Source organism: Ursus arctos, unplaced genomic scaffold, assembly GCF_023065955.2.
Source record: "Ursus arctos isolate Adak ecotype North America unplaced genomic scaffold, UrsArc2.0 scaffold_4, whole genome shotgun sequence".
Lineage (NCBI taxonomy): Eukaryota > Metazoa > Chordata > Mammalia > Carnivora > Ursidae > Ursus > Ursus arctos.
Window position 1 is genome coordinate 42,118,972 of NW_026623056.1, and position 25,218 is coordinate 42,144,189.

At 41.1% G+C, this 25,218-nt stretch overlaps 1 protein-coding gene across 1 annotated transcript; it reads right to left on the reverse strand.

The window, feature by feature from the left end:
- Window positions 1–800: 800 nt before the first annotated feature.
- CUNH3orf85 (chromosome unknown C3orf85 homolog) lies at window positions 801–14,324 on the reverse strand. Its single transcript, XM_057306765.1, has 3 exons — window positions 14,275–14,324; window positions 2,606–2,739; window positions 801–1,205 (listed from the first exon to the last, which is right to left on the reverse strand). The coding sequence occupies exons 1-3, from the start codon at window positions 14,321–14,323 to the stop codon at window positions 1,116–1,118; spliced, it is 273 nt and encodes a 90-aa protein (XP_057162748.1). The 5' UTR covers window position 14,324; the 3' UTR covers window positions 801–1,115.
- Window positions 14,325–25,218: the final 10,894 nt, after the last annotated feature.

Sequence of the window (25,218 nt, forward strand, 5' to 3'; positions counted from 1 at the left end):
CAATTGACCTAGGCACACAGAGAGAGAAAGACTTTGGAAAACAAAATTTCTACCTATCTGTGATTTTGGGGGGCAATCTAGGTGATTGGTCCTATCATCTCCTCAGTACGTCTCAAACTAGAGTACTGAACTGGTATTTTATGGGCATATGGAAAACTGTAGCATAAGTATAGTCCATTTTTCTTTAGAATCAATATTCCAGTTTTATTAGAAAACAGTAATAAATGTCCCTGGCCGGTAAGTTAAAAATGTTGTTTCAAATTGAAATAAATATCAATATATTATGGGCTAGAATGCAAAACTTGCACAAATTTGACAAAATTCCTTGGGAGGTTTCCACTTACAGATGAAGGTTTCCAGTGGGTTCCTAGTCATCATCTGCCCCCAGTAGGATTTAAGATGGCATTCTCTACTGCCCTCAGCAATACACCTTTGACAGAAAAGTTTCAAAAGCACAATCTTAGGGGCGCCTGGGTGGCTCAGTCGTTAAGCGTCTGCCTTCGGCTCAGGGCGTGATCCCGGCGTTATGGGATCGAGCCCCACATCAGGCTCCTCCGCTATGAGCCTGCTTCTTCCTCTCCCACTCCCCCTGCTTGTGTTCCCTCTCTCGCTGGCTGCCTCTCTCTCTGTCAAATAAATAAATAAAATCTTAAAAAAAAAAAAGCACAATCTTAAAACAGGCTGGCTTTACAAAGTGAAAAGTATTGAAGAAAAAGGAGGGGACCAACTCCATTTGAGAGCTCTCCCTTCCTTTAATTAAAAAGCGAACGCTCTCAAAAAGCAGGCAATCGAAAGCGAGCTATCAACAGTGAGTTTTAATGATACTACTTTTCTGTTTTTGATTTCCTTTTCCATAAAAGCCCCTCTTTAATAGATGTTATTAGTATCGTCATTATTTTAGTTCTCATTTTTAAGAGCTACAATTTACTGGGAACTTCTAAGTCTCTACTTGGGTTTTCATGTTTACTCCTATCAAAGCTCCACGAGGCAGACATATTAAATAATCTTTCAAGTGGCATGGATTTGCCTCCAGTTCTCCAAAGCCCATGGTTTGGGTCCATTGCCATGTTGACTCCCACTGTTTTTGCTCTCCTGGTTTAACCGTCGAAGCATATTTACTGGGCAGGGGACGTGTCAGAAGTGAAGGCGTTCACATTCAGATAATACTGTGCTGTTGTTTTCAAAGCAGTCCATGTTTCACGAACCTGCAATGAAAGAAACTTCAAGTCATGATCTCTGAGTATGGAGAGCACATGTTATATCAGTTATTTGCATTATCGTACAGATAATCTTAAAAGACTGAGAGAAGTAGAGTGGAAGAAAAGTAGCCAATAAGGTTTGGTTAACATACTTTTAGCGGCCTGTATACTTCAATGCTTAAATGTTTACGGTGTTTTGGGGCCCCTGTATGAACCCATGTGGCAGTGTCCAGATACATTATAGTATCTGTCGGTTATCACAGCACTGGTCTACAATTAGAGGCAGGAGTGCACTTGAAAATTTCAGTATTCCATAAAGAAGACACAGTCTACCCACTTATGTAATATTTAATTTGCCAAATAAACAAATGTCTGGTTTTAATACCTCTAAATGATGCCTGTTGGAGAAAAATATGCATAAAACTAGATGCATTATTCAAGCTGGTGGTTTTCATCAGCAAATGCTACCCAGCCAATCCTGGTAGACCAGTTAAAACTCAGCCAGGCAGAGTAAAGATAGGACCCATGCCCCAGAAAAATAAGGACATTCCATTTTTTTTATGACTTTATACAACCTCTAGCCTGGCGATACAGCCTCACACACGTGTAAAGAGAAAAAGGACAAACAAGTGAAGGGATTCATTAATTTGTTATACATTTTTGTTTTCTAAATTGCTAAATTTTAGGAGGGAAATCATAAATAATTGAAATCCTCAGGCAACTCAGCAATTTCATTTGGCCTGGAGTTTCTTCCATCAAAAAAGTAAACATGGAATGAAACCGGCTAAGGCACATTTCTTCTTTACTTCTCTTGGAGTGAGACTTCCAAACAAATAGAAAAGTATACAAAAGGCAAGCAAATGAAGGAATGACATTAAAGGTTTGCATAATTATCCCAGAGGAAAATAAGCTGTTGAATAACTGAAAGGGAACTAAAACGTGACCGCGTTCCATTCATCCACCCACCCAAACATGCGACAATCTACTGAGATTTGACTGAGTAACGGTCATTTCGATAGTTTCTGAGAATAATGACCTTGATGGCTAAGACGTGCACCTTACTTCTGTAGCCTAGGTGAGAAGGTTGGGCGCACAAGGCAACTAATTCCCATGTGACATTTAGAGAGCTCTTCACATGTGAGTGTCATGCAAAGGGGAGAAATGAAAGAAGGACAAATGTCACCCAGGAAAGAAGGGAAAGGTTTCAACAAGGAGGGAACATTTGATTTTAGTCTGGAAGGAAGAGGTGGCGATAACCAGACAAGTCACTTTATGGGGAGGAGAGGGCAGGGATAGCTCAGGGTGGCTAGAGAGAAAAAAATCACAGGTTGGGCTGGTGCTGCGTGGCCTGCCGATGCAGTGCCTACGCAGCCAGATAGATGGTGCATTGTTTCTGATGCAAATACCTGATCAGCCAGCGTGTTGCCCCACATATTTGGATTCTGATTTGGGTCCCAGTAATCCTGCAAATACATGTGTCTTTTGAGATGTAGGAACTGGTTTGCTGGGTCCTCCAACAAAAATGGTGCTCCCAACGCTCCTGTAATTCAAAGTCCAAGAGCACAGCGTCTTTTAGGGCAATAGTTTACATCTCAATGTTTATCTTCTTAAAGAGATACAGCCGTGGCCTTTGGGAAGTTGGGGACCTGAGAAGGGAGCCCTGAAAAAGCTATGCACCAAGGGAGATAGGAGCTATGCTCCTCAGCCTTCCCCCATCACTGTGCTTTCACACCCTATGTGTCCTGAGTATAGCGCTACATGAAAGCCAGTACCCCGTGCTGGATGGAAAAGATTTTTAGAGCCTTCTATACCTGCATGGGAACCCGAAGACCTGTATTCAAATTCCAGCTCTATCACTTTTCTGGACAAGTTGCTTAATTTTTCCAAGCTGCAGTTTTCTTATATGTAAAAAGGTATGATAATAACACAGTAACACAATAATATAGGATTACTGTAAGCTTTGGGTATATTAATGGCTATACACCATCTGGCTCAAACCAGGCAGTCAGCAATCTTATTCTTCCTTTCCTAGCCTTCCAAAAGAGAATATATCTTTCAGTTTGAAGTAGACTGCTTCCACATCTGACACTGTGGTTTAAATTGTTAGTATTGATAGATCTATCACTGAATTGAAGAAGTTTGCATTTGTGCAAACTCCTTCCCAGTCCAGGATTAAAGGGAAAAAAAAGATGATTGTTTTTAAAATCCAGACTCTTTTAGTATCTTGAAATTTTAACAGTCTATATTGTATTTTCATTTCCGAATAAAACACAATCACACTCAGAGTTGTAATTTGAATCAGTATCAAGGAAAAACACACTCCTGACCTATTTGTGATAACAATACAATCTGTTCATTGCTTGTAATAAAGAAGCATTTGTTACAAATGTTACGTTAGGTACTCTACAGCTTCATCATTAACAGGACTCTATTGACCAGAGTTATAGTGAACTATAAGGTATTAAACCTCTCCTCTGTCGGGGAGGAGGGTGAGGGGTACCAGATTCAAAATAAAACAGGGCAACATAGGATTTTATTGTGCTACGGGAGTTTAGGAGAAGGTGTTGTTATTGAGCTTTGGGTCTCTGGGGCACAAGCAGACATTTTCATGGTCAGGAAAATTGCTGAACCTATTCCTTGAAGAAAAGATGAAATTTAACAGGATAGGAGAAGGAGCAAGTCTTTACATTTTAAGCTGGAGGAACGATGTGGCACTGGGAATTTGTAAAATGGATGTCTGAAGAAATGATTAGAGGTAGCTAGATTATTTGTGCATGTCTGTGTGTACTGATGTCACCCACAAATAATAATGGTAGTTAACATTTATTGAGCATTGCGCTAAAGATACCTTACTTGAATTACCTTATTTAATACGACGAACCTAGGAAGTAGCACTGTCAATCACCTCATTTTGCAGACAAGGTAACTACATCAGAGAAAAGTTAAATACTATGTTCAAGGCCACATAGCTAGTAGGAAGGGAGATGGAATTCTTCCTTTAAAGCTACTGTGCAATATTATGACTAAGAGACAGGAATGCTTGGGGCCAAAGGGGAAAAAAAAAATAATAAAAGTCTTACGTATTTATAGAAAAGAGACAGTCATTACTTACACATTCCTTATGATCTTATGCTTTTCCAAGCTTGACCTTGAGCACTAAGCAGGGTTTTAGTTATATGCTCTGTTACTTCTAGTTTAATTTGTTATCCCACTAAGCTCTCATTCTAACTGCCTACCTATTGAAAATGACAACCTCTGTGGATATTACACATCTATCAGGCTGCCTCTAGGTGCAAAAACTACTAGTGATGAAGATAGAAAAATGACTCAGACACATTCTCTATTAATAGGAAGTTAGCAGTTTTTGTTATTCATGATTTAAAAATAAAAGACAAAAGTCAACTTTTCAGTAGATATTAGTAACAGATGGTAGTAGTAATATTGGCCTGCTTCTAGGTCATCTAATTCAAAACAATCAAGCCAGCATGCCCGTGGAAGCCATCCTGCAAGATGTCCTCCAAAGACCACTGCCTCCTTGGTATTCGTGTCCTCTGTGTTCTTCTTTCATTTAGGAGGGTGGGCGTGTGTAACTACAGGATACTGTGGAAATGGCAGTGTGTGCTTTCTGTGGCTAGCACATAAAAGGCATTATAGCTTCTGCCTCGCACCTTTCTTGGCTCGCTTGCTCTAATGGAAGACAGCTGCCATGTTGTGAGGACGCTCAAGCAGCCCTGAGGAGAGGCCCACCTGTCAAGGAGCTGAAGCCTCCCACCAACAGCCACACAAATGAACCACCTGGGAATCTGATGCTTTCGTTCCAGTCAAGCCTTTGGATCACAATAGCCCTCACTGACATCTTTACTGTAATCTCATGAGAGATCCTGAGTCTGAATCACTGACCTAAGCGACTCCCAAATTCCTCAGAAACTGTAAGATAATAAATATTTCTTGTTCTAAGTTGCTACAATTTGGGGAAATTATTAGGTCAAAGTAGATAACTAATATGATGCATTTTGAGTGCCTCCTGATGTCAGGTTGAGCTGCTAATCGCCAGAGCTTAGACCCGGATGAAGAAAGTGAGTCCACAAATAGAAGAAGAAACTTGCTCTCAAACTTACACCAATTTTGTGCCATAAGATCGCCACTTGCCTCACCCCATCCCTGCTCGGATAATCATCGGTGCATAGAAAGATAAACAAAAAACAACCCTTGCCACTAAGGAACTCACATTATATTCAGAGTTCATAAATAATTATAAGGAAACATATTGTGACCAGACTGTTTGAAGGGGGAGTGATTGGGGCGCCTGGATGGCTCAGTCGTTAAGGGTCTGCCTCGGCTCAGGGCATGATCCCAGAGTCCTGGGATCCCCTCCCCACATCGGGCTCCTCTGCTGGGAGCCTGCTTCTTCCTCTCCCACTCCCCCTGCCTGTGTTCCCTCTCTCTCTGGCTGTCTCTCTCTCTCTGTCAAATAAATAAATAAAATCTTTTTAAAAAAATGAAGGGGGAGTGATTAATTCTGATATTGGTGTGGAGGGATCACAGAGAAACTGGTTTTGAGTTGAGCTTCCAAGGTTATATGGAATGTTTCCAGTTAGGAAGAAGGGGGTGGAAACAAAGAGCATGTATTTCAGGCTGAAGAAGACGGGAAGGCCAAAGAACAGAGATGCAAAGTAAGGCTCGGGTTTGGTGACCCTCGCTTTGCCAATGTGATTGCAGGGTAGGGCTGAGGTGTGGATGTGGTCAGAGAATGTCGGAAGATTATTACTGTCATACCAAGCAGTTTGGACTCTATTCTTCAAATCATTACTATTTCTGAACAAGAAAGTGGTAGGACCAGATTTACTTAACATTTTTTTGTTTGATTATGATTAAAACATGCATCACATAAAACCATTTTAACCAGTTTTAATTGTACAATTCAGTGGCATCAAGCACATTCACAGTGTTGTACAATCATCACCACTATCTCAAGAATTTTTTCATCCCCCGAAATACAAACTTCAACAATTCCCATTACTCTCTCCTGCAGACCTTGGCCACCACCATTAGCTTTCTGTCTCTATGGATTTGCTTATTGTAGGTACCCCATCTAAGAGGAATCACTCACTACGTGTCCCTTTGTGTCTGATTTATTTCACTTAGTAGAGTATCTTCAAGGTTTACATGTTGAAGCGTATATCAGCATTACATTCCTTTTTAAGACCAAATAGTATTTTGTACGTATATGCCAAACATTTTGTTTATCCATTCACAGATACTTTTGGAAACTGCTTTGTCAGTGGTGTTGGAGGCAGGTGGTTAAAGGAAGAGAGACCAGGAGACACAGGTTGGAGCCTCTTCTAATGGTCCAGAGGACAGATAAGGAGGACCTGAATCAGGTGAGTGACACCGGGGATGGGAAGCCAGGACTGGTTGGAACAGAACAGGGAACTCATTCGTTTGGGCTCACTGGCGCGGACTGACCATCATTGTAGTTCTGATTTTAACTGAGATGTGTTCATAGGCGACTGCTCAGACTTCTCTTCATTGTCTTTGAAGAGAAGGTGTCAATTACAGTGTTACATGTTTAATGTGTTCTTATTCTGTTAAAAGACAAAGGGAGGGGGGTTTTCAAAACAAACAGAGTATCTAGGCAAAGAAGATCCAGTATCAATATCTAATAAATGTTTCTTTTTTAAAAGATTTATTTATTTACTTGAGAGAGAGAGAGAGCAGGTGCAGAGGGAGAGGGAGAGAGAATCCCAAGCAGACTCCCGGCTGAGCACAGAGTCATAAGTGGGGGCTCAATCCCACAACCTGAGATCCTGACCTGAGCTGAAATCAGAAGTCAGCAGCTTAATCCACCAAGCCACCCAGGCACCCCTCTAATAAACGTTTCTACATAAATTATGCTTATGATGTAATTTGTAACTAGATAGAGTATAGTAACCACTTTAGATAGTGTTACTTGGAATAATCCAAAAGTAAAACCAATACTCTGCACTGTGATTGTCCTGGTGCATTGTACAATCGCTAAGGAAGAAAAATGCTATTACATAAATCTTGGCAGAGAAGCATGCTTTAAAATATAAGCCATAGCTATTTTAAGCTCTAATAATTCTGTCTTTTGTAAATCTTCTCTCTTTTTTGCTCATGGAAAATGTTTCACTGATACAATGTCCCCCTCGCCCCCACCCTTGCCCCTGAACAAAGCACCTACCTCAGCATTGTGCACCCAACAGGCATCCAATAAATATTAATTGATGGTGATAATAGCATCACCCATGAGACAGACAGAGAGTAGTATTTATTATCCTACTTTACAAATGAGAAAATTGACACACAGAGATGAAATGACTCACTCAAGGTCACTGAGTAAGTCATTGGCAGGGCTGGAAATAAAATGCAAGTAATACAGAAGGGCATGCTATTATCCTCTCTGCTTGAGAAATTTCTCCTCCCTTTTTCATTCTGCCTGACCAACCTTGAAAGTTAGTGAGAGCAAGATCACAGTTTGTGTTTGTAAGCCTCTATAATACTGCTGGGGTTTGAAAACCGAACCCTGAGTTTTATTACTTTGTTGGTTTTTAATTTTTTTTTAATGTAGGCAGTATCAGCCAGGCTAATGCCTTTTTAAACTTTAAAATCATAAGCTATAGAAAAATCGTCCTCTCTTTCTTTCCAACTCCCTACACACCCTCCTTCCTTTCATCCCATATCATAGTAGTTTTCATAGGATCTGTCAAGCTTAGTTCTGCTATCTAAACATGTCTCGAATATCCTCTGCAGAAAATTCTGTACAGTTGAAATAAGGCAGCCACTTCAGAGTATGGCCACATTGGAGATTACAGCTCTTGCCACACAAGCCAAGAAGGATCAGAGATGGGGAGTCTCATCCTAGCCCTGCCAGTGATCAGCTGGGTCATTAGTTGGTTACCCCTGTCCCTCCATTTCCTGTTCTGTAAAACGGGGCTGGATCATATGAAGCCAACTAAGAGCTCTTGCAGCTCCAATATTTTTAACTGGACTACATTCATAACCAATAGGTCGTTAATTGAAAATTACTTTCCCTGCATGGTATTAGGGCATCAGAAGCATATTGAATCTGCTAAATGGGTACAGCTCCTAGTACTGCCAAGGAGCTTACATGCTGAGAAATTCAGCACTGAGATAGGCAGAAATAAGTGAAAGAGAAGTCAAAATAGATCTAGTCAATAATTAAAGCAATACAAATAAAAATATATTCACATTATGCCCAGAGATGAGTGCCCATTATGGGTGGGGGAGCTGTATGCTGGTAACATTAGCTGTACAGTTAGAAATGGAATGATTCCCTAGTTAGCCATCACCCAGGGAAGCCTGAAAAAGAGTCTTTAAATTTGGTAGTGGAGAAATAACTGACTAGTCTTTATACTGTGCACATGACCATGAAGATGACCCTTGTGGTAGGAACCTATACACCAAAAAGATCAGAAAGCCTGATGTGAAACCCAAGATGCAGAATCAAAGGACAGAGTCTGATGGCAGAGTCCTGTTTTCTTCCCTGTACAGGGAGCTCATTTAGAGAAACCTCAGGCCACCCTTCTCCCCTTTGTAGACTGCCTCTCAGATGGGGCAATGGCCCCATGTAACTAGTAAGTCTGAGAGGCATAACTTGGCCCATCCAGCTGGCTCCGCCTTGTCCTCTTGAGAGTGAGCTGCTCTCTGAGATCACGCTTTCTCTCCTGGTTCTGCAACCTGCAACCGGATATGAAATTTGCCAAATTCTGGGATCCAGTCATCAGGCCCTTTATATCTTACACTATGTTGTATCTGCCAAATTAGCCTTTCTCAGTACTAAAGGGGATTGATTGCCTTCCTTGCTCCTCTTCGGTTTATTTTTCAGCTTGATCAAAAGCAGGCCAAGAAGGGGGTTGAGAGTTCTGTGTGTCAGAAGGTGGTGCAGAGGATCCAACATGTCTGTTGTCTCAGAGCCTCCCTAAGAAACAGGAAAAAAAATACAGCACGGACAGGGCACTCCAACCAGCAGGAGCTTGTCATCCCTGGAAAGCCAGGGCTGTGGCTTCTGTGAATATTCATAGACAGTTACATGAGTGAAGGAATTCTGTGCCTGTGAATAAATGTGGTGGGATTTAGCAGGAGCAGAAGACACAGGATGGCCCGACAAATCCACAGGATGGCCCGCAGCTAGCTATGTCCCTTAGAGGCTGGGTGATACTGCTCTCTGCAGTGGTTCCTGATGCCTGGTGCTGGAGAGGAAGAATAAGCAGGACAGTCCTGCCACGAGTTCCAAAACACTCAGGGATGGGATGCTGAAAGCAAAGCACTTAGCGTTCAGCATAAGCAATGAAAGAATAACATTTATTATTTACTATTTTTATTGGACTGAGGCTTAGTCCCTTCCCTTAAAATGTTTATATCTTTAGAAAAAAAGATGAAATAACTGCCCAGACACCTAAATTAAGTATTAAACTAAAGTATAAATGGTCACTAGGAATTAAGTACAAAAGAGATTCAGGAGAACAGTATATACAGACATCTTGGCAACGTGGTAAAATTTTCTAAGATCTTGCTAAGTGTAGGAGAAATGTTATAATTTTGTGAATGATTGAAATACTCATGTTTAGGTTCATATGTTTAAAATTGAATATTTTAGGGGGCCCGGGTGGCTCAGTTGGTTAATCGTCTGCCTTCAGCTCGGGTCATGATCTCGGGGCCCCAGGAATGAGCCCCATGTCAGGTTCTCTACTCAGTGGGGAGTCTGCTTCTCTCTCTCCCTCTGCCCCTCATCCTGTTCATGCTTGCTCCGTGGCTCTCTCTCTCAAATAAATCTTTAAAGTTGAATATTTTATTCTCTGTGTTAAGTAAATAATTTTTAAAATAAAATATAAATTAGTTATTTTTTTTCTTCCCAATCTAAATTTTGGTCACTGACCCAAAAATTTATGGTGGAAGATACAACAGTTATATTTAGTAGAATAGATTCTCTCGCTTTGTCTCAATTCAGATAAAAATTAGAGAGAATATGAGAGAGAAGAAATTTGGGGTTTGAAGAAAAAGGGAGAAATCAAGAAAAGAAATCAGAGGAAGCAGAGACAAAAGAAGGGAAGTTACAAAAATGAAAGGTTGCAAAATTTGAAAAGCCACGGAAAAAGGGAACAGGGAAGTAAAAAGATAGAGGGCAGAGAATCGATCGAAGTCAGCTAGAAGAAAGAAAGAAACACTGAACTTCGGGACCAGCTCTCAAGCCCATCATCTTACTAAACTGTTAATGAAATGCTTTCGTAAATGAACTTTTAACTCAGGGAACTTTGGCTTTATTGATGTTACAGTTGCTGGCGTGTTGAATACTTTGCAAAGTAAACAGGAACTCATATTACTCGAATTTAAGTTCAGTCTTTTCAACCTGCCCACAACATGCAAACATACACCCACATACATGCTCGCAGGCACCACCACATAATTTCCTGGGGCGTATTTGGAGCTGGCAGGTCTTTTATTAGCTTTTGATTTTGTAGACAGAAAAATTTGTAACTCACCAAAGGCAGTGTTTTATATGATTCAATAGTAACCCCTTCTGGGTCATTGCCTGTGTGTGTTGATGGGTTTTCCAACTCTAGCGCCATGACAAATGATGTCATGTGGACAGGAAAATAGATGGCTTTTCTGCAACACCCAGAGTGCTCATCGAATGTAGTCATAGGCCATGGTGTTTTTCTCTAACCTAGATATTTCCCAGTTTATTCTCACTACTCATTTTCTTGAGAACGTCAATCAATCTTAAGCCAAAGTGAGTAGATAAAATTAAGAACAAGTTCTCATAAAATAAACTAAAACTATATCCAGAAATACAGACTCTCCAAAGAACAGGGTGGTGGGGTGTGGGGCGGCTGGATGACTGAGAAGGGCTGTTCCTTCTAGGGATGGTACAGAAGGCAAACATGGGGGGACCGGAGGGGCCGACTCCGTCGAGGGGAAAAACATGTGAGCTTAAAAGCTCTTATCTAAAATAACCAAACCAAACCAACCAGCCAACCAAACAAAAACCTTCAAGACAAATCACTTTTGGTTACTAGGTGTGGAGTGAAAAGTAAGAGCTGGAGCAATGCTAGAGAAAAGGACTAAAGGCAGCTCGCTTGCCCTGTCTAAAACCGGAAGACATACTTGCACTTCATGTGATCTGATCACAGGTTAACGATATGGTCATGAAGAACCTCCAGATTGTCCCACACATGGGTCACCTTCAAGGACTGGTTTCTTTGCTTCGTGAGATATTTCCAAATACGTGCATTTTCCGCATTTCTTCTTTGTGTGAGATGGGCCAGATTGATTTTGAGGAGTGCCCTCTGGAGTTTAGAACTTCTCTCTACCCTCACCACAACTAGAAGCTGTTGTAGAAAACCCCTGGTTATATCTTAGTTTGGCTCTGTTTACTCACATAAAGTCATCCAGCTCCCTAACTCCTGGCCTGTTCACATAGACCCAAAGGCTGTGATACGGGCCTTATTCCTTTCTCCGGAGGAGGCCTTGCTGTGTGCTCCTTTGCCCATCCCACAGCTGCACGTCCCATATCCCACATGGCAGCGCCCAAGGGGACAGTTGGCGTAGTAGAAAGAAGGGTTTTGTTCTCTGAAGAGCCGGATGTAGAATTCGCACGTGAATCCGGCATCCACCGTGGATTAACTGTGTACCTTAGTCATTCAACTTCTCTAAGCCTAAATTCTGTGTAAAATGAAAATCATAATACTTATTTGCAGAGTGATTACAAGAGTTGACTTAAGGTAACAAATGGAAAGCCCCCTGCTCACAGAATAAAGACTTTAAAGAGTAGTATTCATATTTCTGGGTTTGTTATAGGAGAAGACAGTTCTTGACCTAAATGCTGAAGAGAGGGGTTTTGTTTTGTTTCTTAATCAAATCATGACACTTGGACTTCTAATTCTCTGACCGGGGAACTGGTTGCACTGTGTATAAATTACTATTTTAAGAAAATCAATAAAATGATTTGAGGACCGTGCTCGTAAATGTAATTACCGGGGGAAGGTTCTTCATGGTTTTTGGTGTCAGCGTTCCCATTAGGAAAATGGATCATGAGATCTTTTCCCTATTTACTTCAAATTAAGTGCTAGACAAAAATAATTTGTTAGACAACTAATCTGTAACAGAGAAAACTTTTTTTTTAAATATAAAAACAAGTTTTGAGATGGTTGTTTTCCTGTGATATGTAGAGGGCTCCGGGGAAGGGCAGACGAATAGGCTACGTTCTTAAACGGAAAATGGGAGGAGGGAGAGAAGAAGGGAAGAAAGTTGATTCAGGCTATGATTTCCTACTTGAGAGCTGTTTGATTTAGCAAATGTCAGTTAAACGAATTATCCGTGTAACAAATGAATCTGCTTCTAAAGACTTCAGTGTACTCGGCCTACACGTGGCAAAGGCTTCCTTCCTGAGATCTGAAGGCCTAACCCCACCCTGTCAATGTTCCTCTGTCCTTAGTTTCTAATTCTCAACTTGTTGTTTCATGAACTTTAACCACATCATCTAACTTCTTCATTTTTTTTTTAAGATTTTATTTATTTATTTGACAGAGATAGAGACAGCCAGCGAGAGAGGGAACACAAGCAGGGGGAGTGGGAGAGGAAGAAGCAGGCTCATAGCAGAGGAGCCTGATGTGGGGCTCGATCCCACAACGCCAGGATCACGCCCTGAGCCGAAGGCAGACGCTTAACCTCTGTGCCACCCAGGCGCCCCTACTTCTTCATTTTTTAAGTGAAATCGGTCGAACCGGTTGTCTTTCTAGGTAGACATATTTGTATCTCAGCTGGAGTTACATTTAATTCCAACTTGTTTCTTAGGAAAATCCCTAAAAGGCATTTTTGCAGGACCGTGTTCCTTTTGCCAGATTGTTTTTCTTTGTGCCAGGTATTTTTGACCCTGCAAGTTCACAGGTGAACGTAGACCAGCACTAGTGCCTTTCGCCTTGGGCTAGTCCACCAGCACCCACTCTCAAGCCGACTGCATAAATCAGCAGGCAAAGCAAAAAGCAATAACTGATGGATTACAACTAGCCCATGACTTCAATTTGCAGTGTGCTCCGGAGACACTCACTCAAACTGAGCCGGCCTCATTTTCTTCGGCTGGAGGGGTGGGCTGTAACCGAGTGTGATTACACGGGCCTTGATGGTAATCGCCTAATAATAACTTGGCTAAAAATTTCGAAATCATTTATTTAAATATGTCCCAAATACAAAGTGTAACATTGATGACTAACACTCTTTATTAAAATTATTTATATGCTTAAGAATAAAAGGCTAATTATATACACATACATATATGTACATACATATCTAGGTTCGTACTTTAGGGTTATACCTATATCCTTTTACTTCTCTGTGTGTGTGCGCTTCAAGAAAAATATGTCATTTTTTTTTTTGCCTGAGTTTCAAGTTGATCATAAAAGTAGAAACTTATTCTTATTTAAGCATTTCATCAGGAGTATTTACAAATTGTAGAGATTTAACTGTGAAAATAATTTACACCTTTGTAAGTATTTTCAGTTTGGGTTATAAGAAAAACAAATGACCTCTCAGTTCCATTCAGATAGAAGCCACTGAATTATTGGGTCGGTTTGGCAACAAACCATCTGACCTTCAGCACCTTCCTTGATCTGTCTTTAAAACACCACTCCTCTGAGCTAAGGCTTGCTCTAAAGGTTAATGAATTCACACTCTCGAAGTACCTTGAGGTCTCCACATAATGGTACTATGTAAGTATTACAGTTTCTGAAAGGCATTTAAAATCTTTCTTTGTTCAAGGACACAAGAGCACTTCTTTGGAGGCAGCCCTTAAATAGATTTCTTAGCAATAGTGACATGTTAATATGTTAATACATAATTAGGAATAAAATGATCACGCAATTAACACTAACATGCTCCAAACCACCGCATGACATGATAGTTGGGTTTTCCCAATGCTCTAGAATTGATCTATGGATAAAACGTATTTGTTCATTTCTTTGAAAAAGTCAAAAGGGGGTTATCTATCAACCTAATCGTTGTAAAAGACATGATAAGTAAAAAACAAATGGATTCTTACCTATGAGCAATGTTGAACACAGGGCTACTTGAAGCATTTTATAGGCCATAATCCTGTTTTGGAAAAAAAAGATTTATTTATTTTAATTTACAGCAAGCAAAGCTTTAGGGCACAGCGGCTGCTTTCCAGGAGTGCGAAGCATTTGCTGCGTACCTGGCCACCCTGCGAGCCGAGACGAGTCAGAGAGGCTGTTGCTTAAGTGGCTTTTTTTATATGACTCCTGCCTTTTTACCCTTTGGACTTTTTGCACTGACTTTTTACAAGTTGTTCTTATATGGGCCGTGTATTTATTTACTAATTTTATCATCCATACAGACTAATGTCATCTAATGTTAAAAAAAAAAAAGAGTGGAAAAACTGAATCACTCATACATGGCTGGTGGGAATATAAAATGGTATAGTCACTTTGGAAAACAGTTTGGCAGTTTCTTATAAATCTGAGCGTGCAATTACCATCCAACCCGGAAATTGTACTACTGGGCATTTGTCGCAGAGAAATGAAGATTTAGGCTCATACAAAAACTTGGACAAGAATTTTCCACAGCAGCCTTATTAGCCATAGACAAGAACTGGAAACAATGCAGCTGTCCTACAGCAGCCAAGTTTAGCTTATTGAAATACTTCTATACCATGAATTACAATAACGATATAGTACAAATTATTGATAGACGCATCAACTTAGAGGGATCTCAAGGGAATTATGATGGATGACCAGTCCCAAATGGTCAAATATGGCATGATTCCATTTACATAACCTTCTTGGAATGACGAAGTGATAGAAATGAGATTAGTAGTTGGTAGGGACTAGGCATGGAAGGAGGAGGAGGATGTGGTTATAAGGGGCAATATGAGGGACCCTTATAGTGATAGAACCGTTTTGTATCTTGGCTGCAGTGGTGGTAGACGTGAACATAAATGTGATAAAATTGCACGGAACTAAATACAGATATCTCAGACACATATACACAAACAAATGAGTACACTTAAAACTGGGGAAATCTGAATAGGATCAGTGGATTGCATCAATGTCGATATCGTGGTTGTGATATTGCATTATAGTTTTGCGAGATGATACCATTGGGGGCAGTTGAGTGAAGGGCACACAGGATATCTCTGTATTATTTCTTCTAAGTGCGTGTGGTTCTACATATCTCAAAACAAAATGTTTAAAGACAAAGGAATATTTGGGGCTCCTGGATGGCTCAGTTGGTAAAGTGTCTGCCGTGGGCTCAGGTCATGATCTCAGGGTCTTGGGATGGAGTCCCACATAGGGCTCTCTGCTCAGCAGGGAGTCTGCTTCTCCCTCTCCCTCTGCCCCCCCGCCCCACCCCGCTCCTGTTCCCTCTCACTCTCTCTTGCTTTCCAGTGCTCTCTCTCTCTCAAATTAAGAAAAAAAAAAACACCTTAAAAAAAGACAAAGGAATGTTTAACTGCATTACAAGATGTGTTTGTTTCTAACAAAAGTACACAATAAATAAAACCACAGCACTTTTTAAATTTTGATTTTTTAAACAATTACCCTTTTCTGTGGCACGATTAACAGTTAACTAAATAAATTCATCATTACACAATTTATTCTCAACAGCAAATCATGCATCGGTTAGCCAGTCTCATCAAAATTAGGCAATCTGAAACAAGCAGGTATAGAGATATAAAAGTGGTAGAAAGTAACTTTCTTTTCTATCTTTGAATTGTAGAGAGTGTTTCGAAACCTGGCATCTACCTAGTTGAGAGTTATGCCTCTAATTATTGATAGAAGGCTTGTGAAGGCAGGTATTTGGAAATAGGCACGGTGAAATCTTGGCAGCCTATGCCATGTGTCCATCTAAGTGTCCGGCTGTGGCCACATTTCTGTGATTTTTCCTTGTTCTTTATTTGGTGGAGAGGTATAAATATGTAATTATGTGACGCAGTGGAAAAATCTCAAGGAAATCAAAAGGAAAATAGTTTCCTTGCATGAAGTACACCCAACCAGAGGAGAAATTCATCTTCGTCTCTCCTTTTCCCTCCATCATTCTTAACTTTTGGACCTAAAGTGAGGCTTGCCGGCAGTGGGGGTGGAGGCAGGATTGCCTCCCATCTCCTTCACTCCCTTCTTCTCACAAAATGGGCCATTACTCTGTTATATTGGTTGAGATATAGAACACAAGTATAAAATAGTAATGGCTTTTCTGTGAATTTTATGTACAATTGTCTCATTTAATCCTCATAACAATTCAATGATGAAGGCATTTTTATCATTTTACAGATGAGTAAACTGAGGCTCAGAGATTTCATAACTTGTTCAGGGAGCGTTCAGAAATTACGGGGTGAAACTTTGCAGTGGAAGTGAAGTGACTGCTGGGCTGAGAGCCATAAGCCAGTGAAATGAAACAAATTAGGTGAATGTGACCCCAATTTGGTCCACAGGTGAAGGTGGCTTGGGCAACTCAATTTTGCAGGGGTGGTGTGTGTATAAGGCAAGATCCTGCATGGGCCAGAAAATGTCCTTCCTGGGGAACGATTCCTTCTCTGATCCCCCAAATCAAATCTGGCTGCTCTTGCTCACATCTGCATACCTTTGGCCCTCAGGCTGCATCTCCCTGTATTATGTGTGGTTTCATATGTGCATGTCACTGTTCCTGAGTGGATTCTTTCTGAACGCTGGTTCTGCATCTTACTCCTATTTGTATGCCTTCAATGCCTAGCAGAGTGCTTATCGTATAATAGCCCTCAATAAACATGATTGAACTCAATTGAATCAACTGATTCAAATTAAACTCAACTACATTGGATTGAATCAGTATTTTCCTGCACTGGTCTATCAGTATTACAATCTTATCCTACTGGCTGTAGAATGCAAGTATAATGTAGCAGTTTTGTTTTTATGTTGAGGCTTGGGTTTTGAATAGTGTTTCCCAGAGCTTGTCTCTTCTTATGATCTATAAGAGAAAAAAGTTGGGTGCATGAAAATTAGAAATCTTTAATTATAAAGACATAGAAATGCTCTTTGAAATGAAATTGTAATGTCTATCTTTGAAAATACAAAGATCAAGTGGCATGAATTAATGAAGCTCATCAATGGAGTCTGTTTACAACTTTGATGGTTTATACTTAGAAATTATTATTTTAATATGATATGATGGATCTTGGTGAGCTCCCATGGTCTCTTTCATATTAATGAAATATAAATGTTAAAAAATGCGAGATCAGATCCAGTATTATAAAAAAAAATTTAAAGAAGAAAAAAGAAAAGAAAGAAAACTTTATTTTACCAAGGAGCAAGCTGAACTTGGTTTCTGCTTTGTCATGCCAGCAATGTAATCAGACCCTGGCGAATGCAATGTTCAATTTTAAAATTCTGATAAGAAGTGGCAAAGGGTGTGGTGGAGCATGGTGTCATTTAATGACATCATCAGCATCAATAAAAGGTGAAGAGTCAGCCAACATGTTGGAGGAGAGGATACTAACCCTCATAAACATCATACTAAACTTTCAACTGCGTTCAACCTATTGAAAATAAGCTGGTTGGAATGCCTGGGTGGCTCAGTCAGTTAAGTGTCTGCCTTCAGCTCAGGTCCTGATCCCAGGGTCTGGGATTGAGTCCCACATCAGGCTCCTTGCTCAGCGAGGAGTCTGCTTCTCCCTCTGCCTGCTGCTCCCCCTGCTTGTGTGCCCTCCCTCTTTCTCTCTGATGATTAAATAAATTAAAAATCTAAAAGAAAAAAAAAGAAAATACGCTGGCGATAGCACTTATTTTTATGAAGTTACTTGAGATTTTTGAAAAATTTCTGTGGGAACAAAATTTGACCAGAGCACATGATAAAGGAGTCAGTTTTGAACTGATCGGAAGACAAATGGGTTTGTTGTCATTGATAGTCGAAGAGTATAACATGCCATCATTATCAGGTCACACCTCAACTTAGGGGTGCAGTTTCCCTCCTAGGACTGATGGCATATCTCATCACAGCTGGGGTTAGTGGCTATTCAGGCAGAGAATGGCGTAGCAACTACGTTCCAACAGGGAGTAAGGGTTACCATAAGGTCTTGTGGTACATGCAGAAAGTAGCTCTTTAATAAGGCCCAAGATGGTACATTATGACTTGGTATAAGCAGAAACTACTTTTACGGGGTGCCTGGGTGGCACAGCGGTTAAGCGTCTGCCTTCGGCTCAGGGCGTGATCCCGGCGTCATGGGATCGAGCCCCACATCAGGCTCCTCCGCTATGAGCCTGCCTCTTCCTCTCCCCTGCTTGTGTTCCTTCTCTCGCTGGCTGTCTCTATCTCTGTCGAATAAATAAAATAAAATCTTTAAAAAAAAAAAAAAAGAAAAGAAACTACTTTTACGTATTTATAAAGATTTTTTATTTTTAAGTAATCTCTACACCCAAGTGGGGCTTGAACTCACAACCCTGAGATCAAGAATTGCATGTTCCGCTGACTGAGCCAGCCAGGTGTCCTGGAAATTTATTTTATTTTACTTTATTTTATTTTATTTGTATTATTTTTTAAAGATTTACTTATTTATTTTTAGAGAGAGAGAGAGTGTGACGGGGGAGGGGCAGGGAGGAGAGAGAGAGAGAGAGAGAGAGAGAGAAAGAGAAAAGCAGACCCCCTGCTGAGTGCAGAGCCAGGACCCTGAGATCACTGCCTGAGTCGAATTCAAGAGTCAGCCGCTCAACCGACTGAGCCGCCCAGGTGCGCCTCCCCCCAAACTACTTTTAAAGTACTTTGTAAAATATTGTTTTGCCTTGGAAGCTAGAGCTTTTGCTTTTGCTTTTTTTCTCCTCAATTTGTAAATAAAATACAGCCTCGCTGAGAGCAAACAGGCGGTGTAGTCTCTCTTTAGCCTGTCTCCTCCACAGAAGTACATTGTTCCCCCTACTGAGCCTTCAGGGCTTCTGTCTCTGGGTCAGGGGGGCATGTACCTATCAACAACTAACTGTAGAAGCTGGATTAACTTCGAGAAATTAGCTGAAATATTGGAGACATGTATTCTGCATTTGTGTTCATTTTTAGTGTGACTGTTGCAGATTTAAAAATGCGCTGTAGCTTGAGATGCCTTGGCTTATGTGGTTTGGAAATGTAGTGTAAGGACTTAATAATAGGCTTCTCTTTTACTAGATGTAGGTAGTTCAGGGTCTTTAAAAGTTTAAACTGATCCTAGCTGGTTTGGGGTGGAGGGGGGCTCCCCATAACATGGGGGCTGATTGTCATCTTGAGATCTAGGCTCTCGTATTGCCTGGGGTTCCCTTCTGCTCCCTCTTTCCCGTTTATCTGCTGATTTGTATCTCCACCACAGAGTGGTGTATAAAGACAGACTGTGAGGAGTTTACAGATTTCTGCTTCAGGTATTAGTTTTTCATTCAACAACTATTTCACTGGGTAGTTCCTATGTTCTGGGCACTTTTCAAAATCTGTCTGTTTTGAACACATTTGATATACATTGTTCCAAGTACTAGAGTTACAAAGACACATCGACCATTGTTTCATGTGTGGGAGAAGGTAATTTCAGGAAAGTTTCCAGTGAGATGAGTTGCAGTCTTCCATGAAGACAAATTTAGTTGGGGGAGGAGGAAAATTCCAGGAAAGAAAAGAGCATGGCTAAAGATCAAGAGGCTTGAATGGAGGGAATGCATGAGTCAGCCGTCATTCGAGGCAAACACAAGAACATTTGTGAATACTGTACTGACCTTCTCTAAAAATTCTCCATATTACTGATGTTTAATAATTTCAGTGATTTCTATTGGTTATCGCCATAAACACATCAGAGTAGTTCTTTTTTTAAAGATTTTATTTATTTGAGAGAGAGAGAGAGAGAGAGAGCATGAGCGGGGTGGGGAGGGGCTGAGGGAGAGAGAGAAGCAGACTCCCCACTGAGCAGGGAGCCTGACTGATGTGCGGGGCTCCATCCCAGAACCCTGGGATCATGACCTGAGCTAAAGGCAGACACTTAACTGACTGAGCCACCCAGGCATCCCCAAATCAGAGTAATTTAAAGATATGCCATTGATACAAATGTACACAGTCTAGCAGTTTAAGTAAAGATGTCAATCTGTTTTATGATATGGTGTTGGAATCACAGACTTCTTGATTAATCTTTGAGGTAACGTGTGCCAAGGCACTTTTCCTCATTACACGCTGAATAATTGATAGTTGACAATATGTGACATTTAGGAGCATCTGCAATTCAGTAGCTAGTTCACAGAGCACAGAATCATCCAGGGATCCTGTCCAATCAGCTCACTATCAAAACTCAGTCTGTCATTTGCTGAGTCTTCCATGCTTCACTCAACTAAAAGCAAAGAAAGCATTTCTAGAGACTCGCCACAGGAGTGAATGGGGCCATATTTTCTCTACCGTTAGCTCTGTGGGCATTAGTATTAGTTCCATAGGGAAGCAATCTTTTCCCATGGTTCTGGTAATCTCAGAAGATAAACTTGATGATCTAGGATAGATTCGAAGTAAAGGCCGTTCTATCATTTCATGATGCTTTTTCTGCTCAGACCTGCAGGCCAGCCCTCGCCGGTGTGACTTTCTCAGCATCAAAATGTAAGTGCAGGTGTTTCAGTCTGGTACCTATAAAAACAACAGTGGGTTTAGCTTGAAGAGATTTAAAATATTGCTTGAAATTCCTGCTTCCTTGGGGAAAAAGGAGGCGATTTAAGATGAAGGAGAGGAATATGGAAGAGGGCATGTAAAAATGGAATACCATGGGAAGGTAGCGGAACTGGGGAGAGTAAACTGAGAGTTTTGAGTTTTGGGTTGGAAGTGGCAGGAGTTAGAAAGAGGGATGGAAAGCCCGGAGCTGGATAAAAATGGCAGCAATCCTTCCTGTTACTTGTTTTTGGGCAGCTGTGTTAGTTTGCTAGGGCTTCTGTAACTAACATCACAGACTGGGTGGCTTCAATGACAGAACTTTATTTCTCACTGTCTTGGAGACTAGAATCCAAGATCAAGGTGTTGGCAGTTTTGGTTTCCTGAGGTCTCTGTGGCCCTTTATTGGCTGCCCTCCTGCTGCCTCTTCACAAGAACGTCCTCTGGGCACCCGTACATCCCTGGTGTCCTAATTCCTCTTCTTTTAAATATGCCAGTTACCTTGGATTACCGTGTACCCTAACGGCCTCATTCGAACTTAATTACCCCTTTAAAGGCCCAGTCTCCAAATTCAGTCACATTCTGAGGTATGGGGATTAAGGATTCAACATACGAATTTTGGAGGGACACAATTCAGCCCATAACAAGTAGCAAAGGGAAAAATCTTTCCAATGTGGGTAGCTCTGTTCTACCAACCTTTGTTTCTGCTTAAGGAGTAGGAGTGTTTGGAAGGTTGATAGAGGATACCTGAGGGGAAGAAGAGACCCCATGAGGATTTGTCAGCTGGTGATGCCTTTCCTTGGTGAGATTGTCTTTCTCTCTTAGATGGAGGAAAGTTCTTTCCCTTCTCCATCTCCACTGAATCAGTTTCCATCCTAGGAATCAAGTATTGTTCAATGATTTGTATCTCTGACTCATGTGTTGGGGCTAATGTAAAATTTTAGTTCTCCTTCCCACCGAGGTTGACCAGCAGGTCGATGGGTTCATTCCTTCTCTCATGGAAGGAAGATGTAAGAGGGCAGGTGCGTACGGGCAAGAGTGAGCTAGGGAGCTTGGCAGGAGGACTTCCGTGCCACAGCAGCATTGCTTTCATCTTTAGGAGGCTGTTCAGATGGAATTCACAAATTTCTCATGAGCCCTAAACTAGATGATTTGGTTTATTCCTGGTTATATAGTAGACATTAAATGCATTATTATAGTCCTTTTTCTTGTTATCCATTTTTTCAAGGAAACCTGAGAATATGATCCTTTGGAACTAGAAAATCAAGCCTAGTGCATGTTTCAAGGCTCCTGCAATTGTGATTATCCCCATACAGAGGGTTCCTATGAGGAACAGATATTTAATTTTTTTTTTTTTTTTTAAGATTTCTTTATTTACTTGAGACAGAGAGAGAGACAAAGAGAGAGCATGAGCAGGGAGAAGGGCAGAGGGAGAGGAGATACAGACTCCCCACCGAGCAAGGAGCCTGACTAAGGCTCGATGGGTGGCGGGGGGGATTCGGCACGGGGCTCAGTCCCATGGTCCAGAGACCATGACCTGAGTCGAAACCAAGAGCTAGATGCTCAGCTGACTGAGCCACCCAGGTGCCCCAGACATTTAACTTCTAATAGAGGTATAATGGTTACAGAATCTCAGCCTCTTTTGATGTCCTCTTTATGTTCGAGAGACGTTGTATTCTCTACAGCCACCATCAAACTTTCTGCTTAGGGTTATCACTCTTTGCACTATTCTAGATGAGGATTTAATGCTATAAGGAAGAGAACGTTAGGTGGAGACAAGAATGGAAGGGTAGTCCTAAAAAGGAGGATGAGAAGAAGGAAGAGACTACAAACCCAGAAAGAGTAAGCAGCATTAGGACTCAGTCCAAGATAATTAAACAATGGTATTTCATGTTCTGACTGAGATACAGGTACAAAGACGAGACTATGACAGAGCTTGGGGGTATGTCTGTGTACCAGAAGGTGAAAAACCAAAGAACGGGTAGATATGTGACCAGCTATATAGTATTTTATCAGGCACCCAGCTGTCTTGAAAAAAGTTTTGGATTCGTAAGTTGATAAAATAACAGAGAGCAAAATTTAATAAATCCAGTCAAGTCTAATGAACCTGGTTGTCTGAGCTCCGTAGCCTATGATGGCATGCCTCTTTCTAGGGAAAAGTCCTGCTAGTGGGAAGTTGATAATAATAGTTCATCCTCTCTGGTATTTGTGGGGATTTTTATCTCTAAGAATTAGATGCAAGAGGAAGGGAGACACCACTCTGGAGCGGTGATATCTACTCCAAATATCACTCTTCGTTGGTGAGAGGCAGCCTAGCGATGGGGTCTCCTAAATGATGGAGTGATTCGTTTTGGCAGGAAATGATGTTCTGAATAAGACAACAACCCGATGTTCCAATTCAGTGTTTAGTGATCACAGGGTAGAGAGGGCTTCTTCTAAGAATGGGGAAAGACAAGTGGGAGAATTGAGGAGAAAGAGCTAGCCCCCCAAAAGAAAGAGAGACTGAGAGGGGTGTGTGACAGAGACTGATGCAAAGTCAGGAGGCTACTGTGGAAAAGATTCAGGCTCTAAATGAACCATTCACTTTCTGCCTCCAACCTCCCTGTGCCACACCAAAACTGAATGATTTGGGGTGAAAAGGTATGGAATTTGGAAGCCTGAGAGAGGTGGATTCTCAATCCCTATATGCACACTTCACATCAAAGCCTTTTGGCATTTTTTTATTGTTTAGATGTTTTCCAACAGCATTATATGCTATCACTCACCAGACCCAGGAAGATGCTCCGTCATTAACCGCACCACGAGGATAAGGTCCGAGAGCGAGCTGCCCACTCTGGACACTAACCCCATCCAAGGGGGAAACATCTAGCAAATGCCTCTGAGCCAGAAGGGCAAGATAACATCAGTGTTTCAACTTGGAACCTTGCACGTAGCTACTTCTCCCTTCAGCTCACAGTAATTCTCCACCACACCCTATTATTTCTTCCAGCAGGATCTGTGAAATGAAAGTCTTTATGCCTTGTTGAAGAAATTTCAGGCTACAAATAAGAAGGAGGTAGAGTGTCGGGCTGATGGCAGAAGATTCCTGACATCATATCACAGGCTCATTTCTTTCACATGTTGGATTTTTTCGTTAAGTTATAGTTTTTGTGCAACACAGATAATTTACATTTAACAATAAAACAGGTGGCTCAGTCGGTTAAGCATCTGCCTTCTGCTCAGGTCATGATCTTAGGGTCCTAGGATGGAGCCCCACATCGACTCCCTGCTCAGCGGGGAGCCTGCTTCTCCCTCTTCCCCCTGCTCATGCTCTCTCTCTTGCTATTTCTCTCTCTCAAATAAATAAATGGAATCTTTAAAAAAACAATAAAAGAAAAACAAAAGCTATTTTAAAACTGTTGTGTAGCTTTGGTTATAGACAAGAGCTGTGCCTGCTCTAACTTTTTTTTTTAATTACAAGATTCTTTCAGCTTACCTCAAATAACAGAATTCTGGCAATTTGATATAGGAGGGATATGATAATAGTAAATATATATATATAGTAGTCAGCAAATTTTACGTTAGAAACAAAAGTTTGGTGTCCAAAACATATCAGGCATCTTCTGGATGTTGTTGTGTTATGATATGAGGGAAGACAATGCAATTATGGGCAAGAAAGATCCCTAGACTGAAAATTGTCTGTCAGAGAACATCTAGGAAATCTATTTCATTTCAAAGGTGTGCAATTTGAGTTAGCTAAGTAATTTTAAGAGGCTTTTTTTCCCCCACAGCCGGAAAACTGTGCTTACCCCTTTCTTTGAATTACCAGTTATTCATCGCACGTCTGTAAGTACTATGAGCAAAGGTCAAGGTACGAGTCTTTCTTACATGTGTGAGGTTTTTTCTACCTTTGAACTTTTAAAAAGACTTTTATTACAGAGCGCCCCAACGATCGAAGTGTCTTATTTCATTACTTTGCATTCTAATAATGCACTAAATTTGGCTATTTGCAATTTTTAAAAAAAGATTTTATTCATGTATTTGACAGACAGAGAGAGAGAAAGAGCACAAGCAGGGGAGCAGCAGGCAGAGGGAGAAGCAGGGAGCCTGACACAGGGCTCGATCCCAGGACCCTGGGATTATGACCCGAGCTGAAGGCAGACGCCAAACCGACTGAGCCACCTAGGCGCCCCTATTTGCAATGGTCTTTAAAGAGGTTTTGTTGAAAGAAAGTGGAACCAGTGTGACAGGAATCTGGATGCATTATTTTCTTTCTTTCTTTCTTTCTTTCTTTCTTTCTTTCTTTCTTTCTTTCTTTCTTCCTCTCTCTCTCTCTCTCTCTGTCTCTCTCTCTCTCTTTCTTTCTTTCTTTTTCTTTCTGATTGTATTT